The sequence below is a fragment of the Aspergillus mulundensis genome (assembly GCF_003369625.1).
Source record: "Aspergillus mulundensis strain DSM 5745 chromosome Unknown scaffold_17, whole genome shotgun sequence".
Lineage (NCBI taxonomy): Eukaryota > Fungi > Ascomycota > Eurotiomycetes > Eurotiales > Aspergillaceae > Aspergillus > Aspergillus mulundensis.
This window is the reverse complement of record NW_020797905.1, coordinates 526,406-544,811: the sequence shown is the minus strand read 5'-3', so window position 1 is coordinate 544,811 and position 18,406 is coordinate 526,406. Positions and strand designations below refer to the sequence as shown.

The 18,406-nt window shown below is 52.0% G+C and overlaps 8 protein-coding genes across 8 annotated transcripts; 3 read left to right on the top strand and 5 right to left on the bottom strand.

The window, feature by feature from the left end:
• Nucleotides 1–333: 333 nt before the first annotated feature.
• On the bottom strand, nucleotides 334–1,282 carry DSM5745_10971 (uncharacterized protein; the record flags this gene model as incomplete). The annotated part of the gene is made up of 2 exons (XM_026752987.1): nucleotides 334–1,078; nucleotides 1,272–1,282. 2 exons carry the CDS (start codon nucleotides 1,280–1,282, stop codon nucleotides 334–336), a joined length of 756 nt encoding a protein of 251 aa, XP_026598625.1.
• Nucleotides 1,283–2,759: 1,477 nt separating this feature from the next.
• On the top strand, nucleotides 2,760–5,172 carry DSM5745_10970 (putative glycerol-3-phosphate acyltransferase Sct1; the record flags this gene model as incomplete). Its single annotated transcript, XM_026752986.1, has 4 exons — nucleotides 2,760–2,930; nucleotides 2,989–3,586; nucleotides 3,638–3,906; nucleotides 3,961–5,172. 4 exons carry the CDS (start codon nucleotides 2,760–2,762, stop codon nucleotides 5,170–5,172), a joined length of 2,250 nt encoding a protein of 749 aa, XP_026598624.1.
• An 833-nt stretch (nucleotides 5,173–6,005) lies between these two features.
• Nucleotides 6,006–7,307, top strand: DSM5745_10969 (undecaprenyl diphosphate synthase family protein; the record flags this gene model as incomplete). Its single annotated transcript, XM_026752985.1, has 2 exons — nucleotides 6,006–6,218; nucleotides 6,321–7,307. The coding sequence occupies 2 exons, from the start codon at nucleotides 6,006–6,008 to the stop codon at nucleotides 7,305–7,307; spliced, it is 1,200 nt and encodes a 399-aa protein (XP_026598623.1).
• A 407-nt stretch (nucleotides 7,308–7,714) lies between these two features.
• lys9 (saccharopine dehydrogenase (NADP+, L-glutamate-forming)) lies at nucleotides 7,715–9,331 on the top strand (the record flags this gene model as incomplete). The annotated part of the gene is made up of 5 exons (XM_026752984.1): nucleotides 7,715–7,766; nucleotides 7,854–7,907; nucleotides 7,972–8,258; nucleotides 8,318–8,356; nucleotides 8,411–9,331. The coding sequence occupies 5 exons, from the start codon at nucleotides 7,715–7,717 to the stop codon at nucleotides 9,329–9,331; spliced, it is 1,353 nt and encodes a 450-aa protein (XP_026598622.1).
• Nucleotides 9,332–9,649: 318 nt separating this feature from the next.
• On the bottom strand, nucleotides 9,650–10,780 carry DSM5745_10967 (metallophosphatase domain-containing protein; the record flags this gene model as incomplete). Its single annotated transcript, XM_026752983.1, has 1 exon — nucleotides 9,650–10,780. The coding sequence occupies one exon, from the start codon at nucleotides 10,778–10,780 to the stop codon at nucleotides 9,650–9,652; it is 1,131 nt and encodes a 376-aa protein (XP_026598621.1).
• A 436-nt stretch (nucleotides 10,781–11,216) lies between these two features.
• Nucleotides 11,217–12,489, bottom strand: DSM5745_10966 (AHA1 family protein; the record flags this gene model as incomplete). Its single annotated transcript, XM_026752982.1, has 4 exons — nucleotides 11,217–11,343; nucleotides 11,401–12,059; nucleotides 12,123–12,205; nucleotides 12,267–12,489. 4 exons carry the CDS (start codon nucleotides 12,487–12,489, stop codon nucleotides 11,217–11,219), a joined length of 1,092 nt encoding a protein of 363 aa, XP_026598620.1.
• Nucleotides 12,490–15,358: 2,869 nt separating this feature from the next.
• On the bottom strand, nucleotides 15,359–15,795 carry DSM5745_10965 (uncharacterized protein; the record flags this gene model as incomplete). Its single annotated transcript, XM_026752981.1, has 2 exons — nucleotides 15,359–15,560; nucleotides 15,593–15,795. 2 exons carry the CDS (start codon nucleotides 15,793–15,795, stop codon nucleotides 15,359–15,361), a joined length of 405 nt encoding a protein of 134 aa, XP_026598619.1.
• A 355-nt stretch (nucleotides 15,796–16,150) lies between these two features.
• DSM5745_10964 (Zn(II)2Cys6 transcription factor domain-containing protein) lies at nucleotides 16,151–17,824 on the bottom strand (the record flags this gene model as incomplete). Its single annotated transcript, XM_026752980.1, has 3 exons — nucleotides 16,151–17,206; nucleotides 17,237–17,708; nucleotides 17,760–17,824. The coding sequence occupies 3 exons, from the start codon at nucleotides 17,822–17,824 to the stop codon at nucleotides 16,151–16,153; spliced, it is 1,593 nt and encodes a 530-aa protein (XP_026598618.1).
• Between the last annotated feature and the right edge of the window lie 582 nt (nucleotides 17,825–18,406).

The following is an 18,406-nucleotide window of genomic DNA, read 5'->3' as shown; positions in this document are numbered from 1 at the left end:
GGTGTCCGTCTCCCGTCCAGGGAAAATCGGAACACCCCGGCCGCCGAATGGCAATTATGACACGCGTGATTGGCTGGTGGCCTGCCCGCGTAGAACAACGCAACAACAGACATCATAGTAGGCTCTTTATCTATATATTGCTTGTATAGATGTCATTTCTATCATGGTGTACAGTTTGGAACATGAGGGATACTTCGGATAAATCAGATACGCGCCCATTTCGCCGCTGAATGCGCTACAAAGACAAAGGTTTCGGGAGAACGAAAAACAGGGATAATTCACAGCATTACCTAGCAGACAAGACCGAACCCGGATGATCTACTATTTCCCAGCTCAGCTCGCCCGGCGCAATCTTGCTTCAAGCTCGTTGGCGACGCTCTGCTGCTGTACTTCTTCATAGCCGGGAGGTGGCTCCTGAGGCTCGGGATTGGTCTCTGAAGCCTGGCGATGTACCGCTCGGTTACTATGGTCGTTACCAGTCGAGTAGGTCTGGGGGCCCGAGTAAGCGGGGAGTTCTTCTAGATGGACACCGGCCATGTTCACATCTCCAGCGCTTCGGCCACTTTCACGGGATATTTCGACCGCGTGTTGGAGTCGCTCTTTGATCCGCTCAAACTGGTTGTGGAAATCAAATGCGCCCCCTTCTTTGAAGGTCACTTTCAAATGTACCGCAACTAGCGACGAGGGAATTCCGCCGCCAGGTACTGGTTGAACAACGACATTCCATGCATTAGGTCCGAAGAAAGGAGAAGAGACATGAGAGTCGTGTAGATTGAGAAGAGGGGCTGAGAATGATTCTAGTACATCTGACCGTTGAGCGGGAATGTAAACAACCTGCGGACTTGTTGTTAACAGGTGATTCGAAGCCAAAAGGACAGACTGCAAACGAGGAGGAAAGAGAATTACCCGTTGGTTTGTAAGGTAGACTTGACCGGCACTGCTTTGTAGTGATAGCGAGTCTCTGCCAGTGTATGATGGAGGCGGTTGCAAGGCGAAGCTTGTCCGAGGGGGACTGGTGTATAACAATCGCTCGTTCGGTAGATGAACAAAGCCTTCGCGCTCATCAAGCATCACCCAACTATTTCAGGGGTTAGAAAATGTAACTACCTAAGTATGGAGCCGTATCGCATGACAGGCAGGCCAGAGCAGTGCTTTGTGACAGTGTGGTGGTGATAGAGCCAAGCTAGTTACGGCGACGCCGAATGCGATCAAGAGACGAGCAGTCTGGGTATCTATGTTCTAGAGTAAGGAAGTGGGGCTCATCCACATACTTGATCGACATCTTTGGCAGATGATACCTGAGGAACGGTACCTATGGGCAGGGAACGAGATGCTTCGGACGTATTGGATATCAGTAGTATGGAAGACGCTAAGCGGGGAGAATGTTTATGGCGCTTTGAACGGGCTAATGAAGATGCGGTACGTAACGGTCTGGAACGGGCCGGTTGTTGGTCTGGTTTCAAGGATTCGAGGCCTTGAACGCTTGGACTTGTTCCTGTTCTTGCAACTCGAACCGTCTCTGAGAAAGAGGATGGGATGAAACCTGGAGGACCCCTCCGCGAGCCGTTAGAATCGGAAACCGTGATAATCTTCCCCGCGGCCCTCCGCCGCTTTAACTTACATACGTAATTAAACGGCTAATGAGCCTGAGGCAAGTAAACGTCTCTACTACCACTTTACTAACCTGACATTCACTCTTTGCCATGATCATGCCACTGTTGACCCCTGTATTTGCCTCAAGTCCTCGGAGTGACCTACCATATACAGCGGCCAAGCGTCACCCCCGACCTAGGCAGCATTGGTGTTGCTTCTAGCCATGCGTTGAATGCCCGAGCGACAACTGGATCTCTTCGAGACCTGACAAAGAGAGTGTCTTGATGCGTGGAGGTATCTACCTGTCGACGGTTCAATCCATCGACTAGATGGGAAGACGCATTGTCTGACTCAGAGAGAGCTTCCCGGTACGGTAGCTTGTTCCACTGCTCAGGTGTTCTGTGTATAGGAAGATTACTGGGACCCCAGAATATCCCAAAGTCAATATCGACAACATGAGCATACTGATAAGGTTGATGAATGATGGCCTCTTTATTTTCTCCATGGCTCCACACTCCGTAGATAACCTGGACACGGCATTCCAATGCAAAGTGGCTACTGAAGGTTTATTTGCTTGTTGTCCTCTGGCAGTGTGCTGAGACAGATGAGCAAGAACAGAAGAAGGAAACATCAACATTATCAATCATAATGAGACTTGCCAGAACGGAAGCAAATAATGGAGAGGGGATGTTCCAAGTTGGATTATGCCATGTATGTATACTGACTGTGCTGGGCTGGAATCTGCTAACTTATCTTGATTAGCGTGTATTGACGTTACCAGTGGTTACCCCACCAAGAAAATTACCACTCCGGCGCAAAGACTCCCAACCAAGCACTGTCACGTCACATGCGCTACTACCCTCCAGGATCCGTTGAGGCCAACCTGCTTCTTGGTCCTCTATCTACACGAGACCAAGCTATCTAAAGCTAGAGACAATACTCAGGTTCCCTCAACTTGTACCGCGCAACTGTTTATAGAGTACTGGGGCGGGATATGCGGTCTCAGCTTTCTTTGTCCACGCGTGCTGCCTCCAAAAACTGGAATTGACTTCAATTCCCGCTGGCAGATAGGGGCCTCGTGCAGCTTCCTGAGTTTCTACTATACCTCACCTAGGTTTCCATACAGTCGCCGCCTCCAGGGCAGTTCAGCTGTCTTATTTGACGTCATGGCGAAGAAGCCATACATTCCGCCCTTAATCGGGTGGTTATACGATCTTGTGCTATGGACATTCTCTGTGCTCGTTGACCTCTTTTTCCGGGAGGTCCATCCGCGTGGCTCATGGAAGATTCCTCGAAGGGGACCCATGATTATTGTGGCTGCCCCTCATGCAAATCAGGTACCGTATATCATACTCTTGCTCGTCTGCACAGGTACTTACGATGCCGCTGTTATAGTTCGTCGACTCCCTAATCCTTATGCGCGTACTGCGCAGTGAGGCGCATCGCCGCATCTCGTTCCTTATCGCAGAAAAATCGTTTCGCCGCAAGTTTATCGGTCTTCTGGCGAGGGGCATAGGAACCGTACCTGTAGCTAGAGCAATGGACATGCTGAAGCCCGGCCAAGGTACCGTGTATCTCCCAGATCCTGTCAATCAGCCTACTCTATTGCGCGGCGTGGGAACGAATTTTGAAGGGCCCGGCTTTGAGAAAGACGGCACAATCGCGCTACCGACTGTCAATGGGACATCGCACAGTGAAAGCATCGCCGAAATTCGCGGACCGGAGGAACTGATACTCAAGAAACCATTTACCCACAAGGATGCGCTGTTCCAGTTGACAGGCCGGAAAGATATTACAGACGATGGGAAGTTCACCGGGGACGTTTCAGACATCGACCGCGCCGACTTCAAGGGCTCCAAGTTCAAGGCGGCACCTCACGTGGACCAGAGTGCAGTGTATGAAGCCGTATTTGGACGCCTGCTTGCCGGTGGTTGTATCGGTATCTTCCCAGAGGGAGGCAGCCACGATCGCCCTGACCTATTGCCTCTGAAACGTAAGCTTCTCTGCCCCAACTTAGACACAATGTAGCTGACTCCGACTTTAGCTGGTGTTGCTCTCATGGCCCTCGGTACATTGGCGGAAAATCCGGACTGCGGCCTGAAAATTGTGCCCTGTGGAATGAATTATTTTCATGCTCATAAGTTTCGCTCGAGGGCGGTAATTGAGTTCGGCAACCCGGTGGAGGTTCCTAGGGAATTGGTAGAGAAGTATAAAAACGGTGACAGAAGGGGTGCTGTTGGCCCGCTATTGGATATGATATACCAGAGTCTCGTGGCGGTGACTGTTACTAGCCCTGATTATGAGACACTGATGGTTTGTTCAGCCTTTCGCTCGTGGATATAACCCGGACTAATTTGGAAATTCCAGGTTATTCAAGCTGCACGTCGTTTGTACAACATCAAGGGCAAGAAGCTCCCGCTCCCTATGGTGGTTGAACTCAACCGTCGCCTAGTCAAAGGCTACTCGCATTTCAAGGACGACCAACGTATCGTGGATCTGAAGAAATCGATCGCCGACTATAACAAACAATTGCGACTTCTAGGGATCCGTGACCACCAGGTTGAATATGCGAAGTTTTCATTTGTCAAAGTTATCGCAACGCTGATTTATCGCCTGGGTAAATTAGTCCTTCTCACTATCGGGACTTTACCTGGTCTTCTTCTCTTCACTCCAGTTTTCATCACAACAAAGGTAATCTCGAACAAGAAATCGAGAGAAGCTCTTGCTGCTTCGACTGTCAAGCTTCAAGGCCGCGATGTCATGGCAACTTGGAAGCTCCTTGTTGCCCTTGCATTCGCCCCCGCGCTTTACGCGTTCTATACCAGCGCCTTTACCTATTGGGCCTATCGTAATCGCATCAACGGATACGTTCCCGACTCCGTGCCGCTATGGTCCTTTATACCGATTGGCATGGTCTTGTTTCCAACAATCACATTTGCTGCACTGCGCATTGGCGAGATCGGCATGGATATTATCAAGTCCCTACGTCCGCTGCTGTTGTCACTCAATCCCTCATCGGCAAACACATTGGTCAAACTGCGCTTGCGACGCGCTGCGCTCGCAAAGCAGGTCACAGACACTATCAACACGCTTGGTCCTGAACTGTTCCCCGACTTTGATGCTGCGAGGATTGTGACAGATCCTTTCCGCGAGCTCAATCGGCAATCTGCCAACCTTGAAAATGAACAACAACCACCAAGCGTCGAGATTAGACGGGCGAGCACTGAGAATTTCGACGAAGGTTCAGCTTCACAGGAGCCGCTTCCTCGAAATGAGTCCTTCCATAACCTAGCTAACTTTGGCTTTTTCTCGACGCGGCCCTCCAGCCGCAATCGCAGCCGCAGCAACAGCCGTAGCAGTTCGTTCGGAGGGTTGCCGGGCACATCAGGCCAGCAGCTCAAGCCTCTGAGCCAGGTAATCGCCAAGGACGGATTAGACGCAGTGAGTTTTAAAATCCGTGACGCTATGCGCGAACGGGGAGAACAACGGCGTCGGCGCAGTGAAGATAACAGCAGCTGGGACATGGCCAGCTCTGGACCGGGAACGCCGCACAGCGAGGACAACCGGAAGGATATTTAACAAATTGCTGCATGCTATGAACCAGGCCCTTGCAGGGCCACCCTGCCTGTAATGACAGCGGCGGAGTTGGGCGTTTTCATCTCTTCCTGTACTTCCCGATGTGTATCTAGTATGGAATTCCGCAGCAAATGAGACGGTCGTGTGGCAGATTTTCCCAACGTTCGCGCAGAAATCAGTACACAGGGCATAGATTCAAGACTTCGTATTCATCTGTTTCCCCGCATGAATCTGTTGGGATTATGATGGAGGAGGAGAGCCTCGGACCGCTGGGGAGGGCAGGCATTCGGAGGCAAGGCCGGGCTTACACGTGGGCCAGACGGACTTTCGACCCACAACCGTTTGCTCTGGAACGACCGACGCAATTATGAATGAGATCAGTTCGATCTCCTCACTTTCATCATAGAAAGGCCCGTTCTCCAGCTGTTGAGCAAGCCATCAGCTCGAGACGGCCACTGTCCATTTCCGTTTCTTTCTCTCCTTCAGGTATGCATCACCGCCTCGTGCGTTCCTCCTTTCGCATCGGATCGACAAGAGAACAGGAAAACAGTGTAGCCTGCTGGCCACTGACTGCGCCCTGTCAACCTCAATTTAACTCTTGCTGACGTCCTCTGGCCACTTGTTTCAGTTGCATTATACCCTCGAGCTTAGATCTTGTCCGTCGGCGTAGCATCTTTTTAGTCTCGCATGGTCCGCCTCTTTTTCCATCGCACACGACTGTCGTTCCAATCATTCCACCATTCCTAGACGTCCCGTTACGACATCAAGTACCGAAGATCCTGTTTTATTATTTATTTAACGCTGTCCTACGAGCAACATTCGATATGGCCACGTCAATGCACCTCTCAAAACTCCGGAATTGGTTCCTTGCATCGCCACCCATCGAGTATGCGATCTCCAAGCTCCGGGACCTTCTGGTTGGAGCAATCAAGCAGGGGCCAGTTCCACAACATATCGCTTTCATCATGGATGGGAATCGGAGGTTTGCCCGAACTCACGGGATCGAAACGGTGGAGGGGCATAACTTGGGGTTTGAGGCACTGGCACGGGTGAGTCTATGGCCAAGTCAGGACACCGGATGTCTATCCACAAGCTATCTTCACATGTACCTTTCGAAGCACTATGTAAGGCTAATTATTCCTGTGGTATAGATCCTCGAAGTGTGCTACCGGAGCGGAGTACAAGTTGTGACGATATACGCGTTCAGCATTGAGAATTTCAAACGGTCCAAATTCGAGGTGGATGCTTTGATGGAGATGGCGAGAGTCAAATTATCGCAGATGGCCCAGCACGGAGAGATCTTAGATCGCTACGGGGCGAAAGTACGGGTACTCGGCCGCCTGGACCTGCTCCGCCCCGATGTGCTTGCTGCAGTCGACCGCGCAGTCGATATGACGAAGAATAATGGTGATCGTGTTTTGAACATTTGCTTTCCCTATACATCGCGTGACGAGATTACGAGCGCCATTCGTGACACCGTTTCCGAATACAGCAAACCACTCCGGTCAACACACTCTTCGTCGTCTCTTCCGCGGACGCCGTTCTCCGAAGATCACATTACACAAAACATCAGATCCCGAACAACGAATGGGAAGTTGGAAGACTCGAGCAACGAGTCCGATTCTGTATCAGAATCATCCACACTCGGCGAGGATGATGGTCAAAAGCCACCCGACCGGAACCACGTCTACAAGTCCGAATCCGCTCTTTCATCCGCTGCCACACTCCACCTCCCCGATCAACCTACAAAGGGTCAGACAAGAGAATCCACTGGTTCAGAACCGCCGGTTTTCAAATCCCCGGAAACAATCACGCGCCAAACTTTGGCGGACCATCTACTCACCCGCGACAACCCGCCTCTTGACTTGTTGATCCGTACATCAGGGGTGGAACGTCTTAGCGACTTCATGCTCTGGCAATGCCACGAGAATACAGAAATTGCCTTTCTAGACATTTTATGGCCCGAATTTGATCTGTGGCAGTTTCTGCCCGTGCTGCTAAGATGGCAACGGAGGGTCTCCAAAGCAAGACAGAATCCGGATGCCGAAGGTAACTTTGACGGCGAGTTCCAGGATCCCTCGGACGACAGCAGGGAAGAACTCGTGGTTAGTTCCGCCGCTAAGCCGAAAAGCTTATAGTTTGATCTTTGATACACCTGTGCTATAGTATATCGGTTGGGTATACCATTAGAAGACTGGGAATACGGCTTTCGTTTCCGTTCATCCTCCCCTTTGCCTCCTTGGCGCTGTTGACTTGCAGATAGAGCTCCTGTTGATCGTGTACATGACTCATATACCGACTGTAGCTGAAACGCGGCTGTTCACGGCTATAGCATAATAGACTTGTTCTTCGATTGCTCTACGTATACATAGAAGTATATTCTTACACTATCATTGGTCCTCATCTTCGGGATGTTGGAGTAGCTCCGATACCGCTTGAGATAAAGTTCACGTGATCATCCCACATTGCGGCGGGGATAACTTGAAGGTCTCTGCATTGACTCATTTGCTCTCCAAAAACAAACAATCATTCATTAATTGTCACAATGGTCAAGCAAGTTGCTGGTTCCAAAGTCCTTCTTCTGGGCTCAGGCTTTGGTAAGTCCCACTTCTCTCAACATCAGTCTATCTCTGTGCAGCACCCCGCATTGCTGTGACTATAACTGACCGGATTTTGCTATATAGTCACCAAGCCCACTGTCGAGGTTCTCAGCAAAGCGGACGTCGAGGTCACTGTCGGTACGTACTCGGAGTTCAATTGAACGCTCAATTGCTCATAACTAACCCGTATTGTGAACTTCAGCCTGCCGAACCCTCGAGAGTGCTCAGAAGCTTTGCGAAGGATTCAAGAACACCAAGGCCATCTCTCTCGATGTCAACGATGACAAGGCTCTCGACGAGGCCCTGAGCAAGGTCGACCTGGTCATTTCTCTCATCCCCTACACTTTCCACGCCCAGGTCATCAAGTCTGCCATCCGCACCAAGAAGCATGTTGTCACCACCTCCTACGTCTCACCGGCCATGGAGGAGCTCGACCAGCAGTGCAAGGACGCTGGCATCACCGTCATGAACGAGATTGGTCTGGACCCGGTGAGTGCTACTTCATATTATATCTGAGTTTTGGATTTGTGCTGACTTACCTTTCATAGGGTATCGACCACCTTTACGCTGTCAAGACCATCCATGAGGTATGAGTTCCCCGCCCGGTGTTGGGGCTCAAAGGTGCTAATGTAGTCTTAAAGGTTCACTCTGAGGGTGGTAAGATTACCGACTTCCTCTCCTACTGCGGTGGTCTCCCCGCCCCCGAGTGCTCCGACAACCCTCTGGGCTACAAGTTCTCCTGGTCCAGCCGTGGTGTCCTCCTTGCCCTTCGCAACGCTGCCAAGCTCTACAAGGACGGTCAGGAGATCAGCATTGCGGGCCCTGAGCTCATGGCCGCTGCTAAGCCCTACTACATCTACCCCGGCTTCGCCTTCGTCGCCTACCCCAACCGTGACTCCACTCCCTTCCGTGAGCGCTACAACATCCCCGAGGCCCAGACCCTCGTCCGCGGTACTCTCCGCTACCAGGGCTTCCCCGAGTTCATCAAGGTTCTCGTCGACATCGGCTTCCTGAACGACGAGGCTCAGACCTACCTCAGCACCCCCATCGCCTGGAAGGAGGCCACCCAGAAGATCCTCGGCGCGACCTCCTCCTCCGCCAAGGATCTCGAGTGGGCCATCTCTTCCAAGACCGCCTTCCCCAACAACGACGAGCGTGACCGCATCATCTCCGGTCTTCGCTGGATCGGTATCTTCTCCGACGAGAAGATCACTCCCCGCGGCAACCCGCTCGACACCCTCTGTGCCACCCTTGAGCAGAAGATGCAGTACGCCCCCGAGGAGCGCGACCTCGTCATGCTCCAGCACAAGTTCGGCATTGAGCACAAGGACGGCTCCAAGGAGGTCCGCACCAGCACGCTCTGCGAGTACGGTGTTCCCGGCGGTTACTCTGCCATGGCTAAGCTCGTCGGTGTTCCCTGTGGTGTTGCTGTGAAGCTGGTCCTTGATGGCACCATCAACAAGACCGGTGTCTTGGCTCCCATGACCTGGGACATCTGCGAGCCCATCCAGAAGATCCTCAAGGAGGAGTACGGCATTGAGATGATCGAGAAGACTCTCTAAGTGTCTGCTTTCTGGAAGTTATGACGATCTAAAAATGACCAATATAAAAAGGATAGAATAGGATTCTACGAGAATGATAACGAATATAGACATTCTGCTGCTCGTATACATATGCGTCCGTAGGTCATAACGTATGATTCTGCGACCAATGAATCCATCGTTGTTGTTCACTATACCTTATTTATAATAGCGAATATCCTTCTGAGGACCGTAGCTCTTTTTGAGACTATGGTTCCATCTAAACTATCGACCTGCCTGTAGGGTGGACGACCTATGCCCTAGGTCTGACGCAACCCAAGCTTAAGACAGTGATCAGATTTATATGTCCACAATAACAGCCTCATTCCTCAACTCATTCTTCAACCCCCCACCCACAACAGCCGCATTAACAAACGTGGTTACCCTCTGCTCACCAAGTCTGACACCGAGGACCCTTTTCAGATAACCCAGAATCACAGCCCAAACCGTCCCCAGTATGACTCCCCATCCACCCAACCGGTTCATAACCTTCTCATGCCCTTGCCTCACGCCGTCAAGCAAAACGTCCTCCCTCCCATGCCCAACATGGATATGCCCAAAGACCACGAGACGCGGCCGGACACGGTGAATCTCTTGGTTCAGATGTGCGCAGCCTGAACGCCGTAGGCCGTTGGGGTCAAAACTATCGAGGTGAAGGCGTGGGGGACCATGGACAACCACGATGTCTGCATCGTCTGGGATGCGGTTGGACCATACCTCTTCAGCCGACGAGGAAGGGTACTGAAATGCCGAGATGCCGTATTGAGGGGTTTGTGGGGAGCCGTAGATTTTTAGGCCTCTGGTCTTCTCTGGGCGCTCGCTCTCGCTCTGCGTTTGGAGCTCGGGTTGGCGTTGGTTGGGATTGTTCTCATGCGCATGCGCATGCTGGGCAGCCTGGGCTCCATGCCTATCGTCATCCTCCTGCCCGTATCGCCCTCTCTGGTTCTGGCGCGGGAAATTCAAAGTAACACTCTCATCTTCCAGATAAACCAAGCCCCCCCACTCCAAATCCTTCCTCGTTCTGACATCCCCATACCTCCGCTCGGGGTACTTCTCCAAGAATCCCTCGTCAAGAAGCACATCATGGTTCCCTGCCACAACAATCTTGTGCGCATGCGGCTGGGCCGACAGCCAGTTCAGTTGCGCCTGGAGTTCATCAAATGAGCCGTTCTCTGTGAGATCGCCTGCGTGGATTAACACATCGCCTGGCGGGAGATTAGGCTTGTTGTTGTGCGTGTCTGAGACGCAGACGATGCGAACTGTTTCATCATTCGCATTGTCAGAACTAGCATTGTCAGAACCGAGGCGTGGGTTTGATGCTGAAGGGTTCAGGCGCAGATGTAGGTTCAGCAGGAGCTGGGCGTATTTGCGGAGATGGTGGCCGGGTAGGGTAACACTTATCACGCGCTGGGGCTGGGTCTCAGGGCTCATGTTGATTTATGGGGACGGCATCAATGGTGGTAAGAAAGTGGGAGATTGCTTGATTGGTTGTAGGGTCTGGTGTGGTCCCGAAGGTGAGTTTAGAGTTGTGGTGCTGCGGATTGGAGGAACGTGGCTTGTGTTGAATGCGCTCGCTTCCTTTCATGGATACCACAACTAGCTATAATGGCTGCGAATAATATATGGGGATTGGTCAAGTTTGATATCTTGTCATTATCCAGTTCCTTTACATACCCCGGATCTGATCATGGGAAATTCTATCGTATAAATCGTGCAACACATGGCCCCGCAAAAGCACATGAAGGCGAGGAATTGAGGAAACCGCCGCATGAGCAAAGAAACGCAGCAGGACGGTGTAAATAGCATAATCTTAAGCTTCAAGAAGCGTCGGTAGCGAGATTTCTCTTCGCACCGCAAGAATCTGAGTCTAATCTATATCACTCTTGGCCCCAAACGCCCGTATGTGATCAGAGAATAGTGCCAAACCTATACCGAGAGAAAGAACAAGAATTGTAATCAGCAGCTGTTTCCACGCAAAAACAAACGAACGAGATCTGGGCGGTAGTTGTAAGGAAGCAATTGATTGCGGTGAAAGGCGAGGGCCAACGTACCCGAATGTCTGCTTAATGCTGCGGACGTAGTAGAGCTCCCAGTTCTGTTTCGTGACGTCCTCCTGACCGACGGGGACGCCGGCCCACGAGACGCGCATTTGGGTAACACCGTCGACATCGTTCTGGTCAAAGTTGATCTCGAGGGTACTGAAGTGACCCTGGGGCCACTGAGCCAAGCGCCACTTCTGAACCAGCAGTTTGGGCGACTCAAGCTTCACGAACTCTCCAGTAACATTGCCGTCGAAGATGGAGAACTTGCCGCCGATCTTGGCACCGTCCCATTGGCGAGGCGCACCACGAGTAAAGGCTGTGAGACGCTCGGGCTCTGTGAAGGTCTTGAACAGCTCGTCGGCTGTGGTGCGGAATTCGTCCGAAGCGGTCACTGTAGTGGTGTTGACGGCGACCTTGTTGGTAGTGGTTGTAGTTGCGGACTTGGGAGCAGGGGTTTCTTGCTTCTTAGCATGAGGGTACTGAGCCGCAGGCGTGAAGCCGCTGGAGGGGTTGACACCAGGGGCGTGCTGAATATCCTTTCCGTGTTCAGCTACTAGAGCCGGGGCGAGCTTGGCCAGTTCCTTGCGGAGCTCAGGAACAATCTTTGAGCGCACAAGATCCTTGACGGGCTGCTTCGAAGCGGATTCCGAGTAGATTTCGATCTCGAACTGTACACCGGCACTTGATCAGCGCGGCCCGGCAGTGAAGCTGGAACGTCTAGGGAAACATACGACATACTCATCCTCCTCGGTGTCATGGGCCACTTCAGGAATGGTGATAGTTCCACTCACAGCCTCTTCTTCCTTAGTCTTACCTAAGAGAGGTCTTAGTGATTACTCGAGAAAAATCAAATTGAATTACAACTATGCGCGTACCTTCATACTCCAGCTGCAGCTTAACGTCGAACAAAGTAATGACCTTGCCCTTCCGCTGGCTGACATCTACGTCGCCGTCCATTGTCAGTACGTTGGACACCTTAGCGGTGACCCCATCCTCCTCGGCAGAAATCGCACGAAGCTTCTCCGTCAAGTAGTTCTTGGCCCAGCCGGAGACATCCTTGTTGACCCAGTGCCAGTTGTTGGGGTTGTGGAGAACCATGATGTCGGTAGTGTGTAAAATTAATTATATTTAGTCGTGCAGGACAAGTCTGCTGCGAAATGGAAACACCGGAGGGTATCAAGGTGTGGTCTTTATCTTCAAGGCTAGGTAAGGGTTCTGCTAACGAGCATCCAAATTAGCATCGGCCTTCTCAACAAAGGATAGAAAAAAAGCTAATCGATGCATGCAAGTGAATTCAGGATCTGGGTAGCGTTCCCGGATCAGGAAGCTGATCAGCAATGAAGAGAGATACGAATATCCAACTTCCTCTGACTGGTGCCAGCTAGTTGTCTCATCATAAGAGCAAGCGCGGGGCAGGAGTTGTGCGTGGAAGAAAATTTCAGCGCAACTTACAGTTTGACAGTTGAGTCCAGATCAAGGACACTGTAGTATAGGTAGATCAATCCAAATCAACGGACGGCAACAATGGGGGAAGGTAAAGAGAAATACCGCCGGAGAGAGGAGTGGGAGTTTTATAATGGGCACAAAGCCGGGAGTTGGTGAAGTTGAACCGAAGATTCAGAAGGAAAGCTCTAGAAGAAGAGCGGTCACGTGGGCTTAGTCACCGTCGCGCATCTGAAACGGGTTAGGCGCTGTGACCCACCCTATCGCTATCAACATCCATGACCACGTTAAAGGCCAGCCTCAGCATCAGTCACTCTTGTGATAACAATGGCCAACTTTACGGGGTGATATTCATAAGAATTTGGCCTATTGCTGGGAAACATCCCCCTTACCTTCTTCATGCCACTATGTTGGAGCTGGTGAAGCTGTTAGACCATGTGATTACATGAATTCGTACTGGGTATGTAGATGAATCCACCTTTACACTGCCTATTGCAGTGCCAATTTTGAAAAGGGCCGGTCCCAATGTTAATGACCCGCCAGCCTTGAGTCCCTTGAACTCCTCCGCAAACTCTCCTGGAGGATCAGCTGGTTGAACCTGCGAGGACCATGGTTTCGTATGCCCTTTTACTCGGTTGCAGTTTCACTTATCATCGTGAGTAGACGCTGGCTTGAGTGGCATTGGCTCGGTCATAGAGCTGTGCTGTCGCCCCATCGCCGGCAATCTGCTTTGTCGTCCAGCAATGGGGTTTTAGCGCTTGATGATCAACTCGTCTTCAGACACTCAGGGTTTGCAGCGGTGCTACCGAGATGAGTCTGTCGAACGAGGCTTCCTCTTCACCGGAATCGCGACTTCTGGACAAAGGCATAAAGAAGCTAGCCTGGAATTGGCGCAGTGACGTCAAACTAGCCCTGTCCATATTGATTATTACGTTAGTGGCCAACTTGTCCTCTTCATTGTCGGCACGACGCCAGAGAGCAAAGGTGGTATTGGGACCTTTCACCAAGGACGCGCAGCGAAGATCGTACGACTCAATACAATGTATCATCTCTTGATCAATGTTCTGAGCACTTGTCTTCTATGCCTAGTCTTGGTGGCTATAATACCCTTTCACCCTTTTACGAACAGTTGAATCGGACCTAGGCCAACCTTATCTCCCTGCAACATCCAATTCCCATACCAAAAACCATATTAGTCCTGTTAACACCAACCTTTCCCACATCCCGCAACCCAAAAGAGCACACGAGACAAACCACCACCAACCAGCGAAGATAGTCCAATACACGGCATGATACCCCTGCAGAAGCTGTTTCGGGCTCTGAGAGGTTGTGCCCGCATCACTCCTGTAGTGGACACCAAGCGAAGCCCCTATAACGGCTGCAATAGCAGGCCCAACGGAGTTGCCTAGCTGTGAAATCGTGTTGAAGACACTGCCGGCCAGCGCTTGCGAGTTAGCTAGGAAGGCGCGACAGATGACGAGACTGAGACTGTCCAGAGGACTATCAACACGCACGTGTCGGTCAAGCATAGCGTACTATTACAATGGAGGGGACTCACCATCTCCACTAATTGGACTCAGCGTGATCACAACAAACGCCGCAGCCCAGTATGACTACCCGGGAGACGCAACCGCCATCAGAACCGGCGACACCGCAGTGATAACTGCAGATGCTCCCAACAACATATTCACATTGACCCTAGCTACCAGATGCGCAGCAATAACGTTCGTGACCGCACCCACTACAGCCATAGGCAAGAAGCGGATGGACGCCTGCAGCGTAGAAATATTCTCAACCTCCTAGAAGAACAAGGTAGATATATGCTAGAAAGCATTGAACGCAGCCCACGTGAAGAACATGGCCACGCAGATAAACAGGAACGGCAGATTCCGCCACAGGGAGTTGGTGTTCAGGGCTGTTTTGGTGCTTCAGCTGGAACTTCAACCAGAAGGAGAATGTTGGTAACATCGCCGCTGAAATGGACAGTAGGACTATGTACTGAGCGCGCGCCATATTCTTGTGGCTGAGCGTCACCATGCTGCGAAGCACCTGCAGTTAGCGGAGCCCGAGATGAAGAGCCGGCCAGATGGACACGGTAGGCAAAACAAGGCAAGGCAAGACTCACGCAAGAACATACGAAAGCAACCAAAAAGCCAACGCCAGGATCCCACGCCAACCCAATCGACATCATGCACAAGCCGGCGCCGGGTCGTTGTGTCCAGCCTCTTATCCTCCCCATCAGTCGGGAGAACATGTACGGACGCAACGCAAAACCCCGCATCGACAACGGCAGTGATATAGAACCCCCCACCGCCACCCAATCGACCCCGTAAACACACCACCAAGTATCAAGCCAAGCGCATACCCCAACGGCTGCTCCATTCGTCGCAGCAAACGCGATTCCTCATCCGGCCCGGCGGAAACAACGCCGTGACCAGGACACATGGCCCGGCAGCGAATAAGCCCAGAACCGCACGGAAGGGGATGAATTGGGTCCCCGTGCGCGCGAGCCCGCATGCAAGTATCAGGGGGCATGAGAAGCCGCGTTCAAATAAAGCCACACTGTCTTCGAGCCCAGCATGTCCGCGACGGAGCCGAATGCCAGCAGTGTGCATCCTGCGGTGAGGGCGTAGACGGAGGCAGGCCCGAAGGTCAGGTCGCGGTCGAGGTTGATGTCGGCTGCGATGGCTGGGAGGGCGGTTGTTAGGATGCCGGTGCGGGAAACGCTGGTGAAGGTTACGCCTGTTAGGATTGTGACTTGAGGAGGGTCTTGCTGTCTTTGGGGGTGGGCGTAGGAATGGCCTCAGTCGGATTGGACGGTGTCTTGTTGTCCAGACTTGAGAGCTCGAGTACTGGAGTCGAACTTGCGACGCCTTTTATGCTTGAGACTCTTCCATGATGTGATTCAAGGGGCGGAGGAGGCGCTGTGACTGTAGTTGTAGTCGTAGTTGTTATTGGCATTGTCGTGGTACAGGACGGTCAGGGGAAGGAGATAATGTCAGTTTCAAGACTGTCGGGAGCATACCTATAGGGACAAGAATCACCTTATCTTCTTATATTGGAACCAAGTCTAGAAGAGGGCCAGACTGACCTTAGCAGGAGATTCTATGTCCTATCTGGGTACTAATGGCGCCATGATAAAGCCATGGCGCTTCCTACTGGCCCAACCTCCTGCGGAAATATAACTACGACTACCAATCGTATGGCTTTGTTCCTTCTATTTATTCGTGCTGTGTACTATGATCAGGGATTGCCCTGGGTTGTCGCACAGATTATGACTCGGAGACGTCAGCTGTAACCACCCAGTCCCGCTTAGCTAAAGGATCGTTAATCGTCGATGAGGTGACCGGGCAGGTAACACCACGGTTCGATGGTCAACCTCTATCCCCCCATCAACAGTGGTAACCCTCCTTGCGTATCGCAGAGCAGTCCTCATCTCGCCCTGATGCGTACGCCACGGATGAAGACTTAAAGAGAAGATCCGCTCACTCTCCACGGGAACCCTTCCCGGTCGAGCCAGAACATTCCCAAGCATCAGATCCTTCTCCTCACAAACAGCTCCGCCCTCTTCAACAGCCACCACCGCTGCAAGAAAATCCGCCGCCGAGTGCGGAAAGTGCATGCCCTGTAGCGGCGGTGCCTGGAGCAGATAATAGAGCGCTTGTCGACGGATGAAGGGGGAGCGGCATTTCATTACCGTGATGAATAGGGACATGGCCGTGCCCATGTCGAAGATGAAGGGCGGTTGAGTCCCTGTGTCGGCTTGTGTTGCCGTGCCGGCTAATGCGCGGGCTGCGTGGGAGATGAGCTTTGTGAAGGTAGATTCGTAAGCATCGTAGGAGGACTCTGATGTAGAGAGGGCGGTTTGTGTAAGAATGAGGATGCTGTGGTATGTCATGGAGAGAACGGCTATGATTCCTTGGTGATTGCGGGACGTCTTGGGCGTTGGGGTGTTGTAGTCAATCACTTCTGGTAGTCTAGAGAACTGACAGTTCCACATAAAAAGGGAGTGTTCAAGAGCGTCTCGGTTTTGTTGTAATCGAGCGATTGAGTCTTGGTTTGCCGGTTCATATGATGCCTCGCGGATCGCCGCACAGCCCTCATCTAATACCTTCCATTCAGCGACAAGAGTGTAAAGTGCCGACCGTGCATCAGACAGAGATGTGAAGTTCTTGGAAGCACTCGGAAACCTTGGTAAACGCGCTGGAAAAGGGGTGTCCCGCGTGATGATGACAGCAATAGTGCCGATGCGGAGAAGGATGGACGTGATTGCAGCCTCTATATTTGACCGCAGAGACTCAGGTATCGACTCCATAAGCTGCATACCCTGATGGTACAGTCTCAACGCATCCTTCACGTTGCCCTGGATCATCTCTATGCATATAAAGAGTACACAGCTTACCAGCGCAACCGCATGGCTTACAGCACCCCGCTCGATCTGACGTTGAAGTCGTTTCAGAGAACGCGAGTACCAGGCAAAGGCCTCTCTATGGGTCCCGGACCCGGGTCGAGATAGCTGATTGGTGTCCTCAACCTGATATGTAGCGATTCGCCGGATCGGTGGTGGCTGTTCATAGAAGGTACCCAGGGCGGCTATCGCGTCCCAGATAGCTGGTTCAGTTCTGCACATTTGCAATACGGTGCCTCGCCAGAAGTCCAGGTCCAGGACGTCAGACAGACACGGCGCAGCGTGGAAAAAGTAATACTCGAACGCGCGCCTTTCCCTTGATTCAGGAGAAGCTGTTGGTAGAACACGAGATACTGCAACACGATCCCTCCGGGTGGCTGCAGGCCTAGCATAGTCGCACCACCGTCCCGTACTCGTGCATCGCAGACAGTGAGGCTTCTCTTCTCCACACTTGACGCGGCGTATTCTTGCAAGAGTCAGTACTAACTGTTGGCCACCTTTCTATGAGCAAACTGACTTGCATGTTTTGCAGCCGGTCTTGGATTTGAGTCTGCTGGGGCCGGTTCGAATCAAGGCCGACATCGTGGATCCGAGGCAATGTAATTATCGGCGCCTCACCACCAGCGCCCGTTGCTGGTGCCAGTTCATGAGTACTCCGGTAAGTTTGAGGATTATCTGACGAAGACTCGACTAAAGGTGGCGACGCGATCCACGCTTACCTAACCCAGAACGGCCAAGCGCCATCAAAGCCTCGCTGGAAGGTCAGGCCGGGGCCGGGGGGCCTAGGTGCCTTCCTCTTTGGGAACCGTGCTTCTTGTGTGACAGATCTGGCTGGTTGGCCTCTATAGGGTGAAATATGTACCTAGGTATCTGGATTACGCTACCATTTTGGGCTCCCAAGGTCTTCAAGTTGCAGGATATATATCCGTACAAAGCATTTGTATATCAGCCCAAATAGCGCCAGGATATGCTGAAGACATTGGGTTTCTGAGGGTGTAGAGGTCCGAGTGGACTGTTCTATTGGCCTCCGGATCCAGCCTCCAACTATAGTCAAGGTTTCTTATAGATCATCTCCTCCTCGAAGCCACCCCTCTAATGTGCATTTGACTACAATCTCCACAATGGCCTCGCCAGCTAATGAAGAGATAGATGGCAACGAAGATA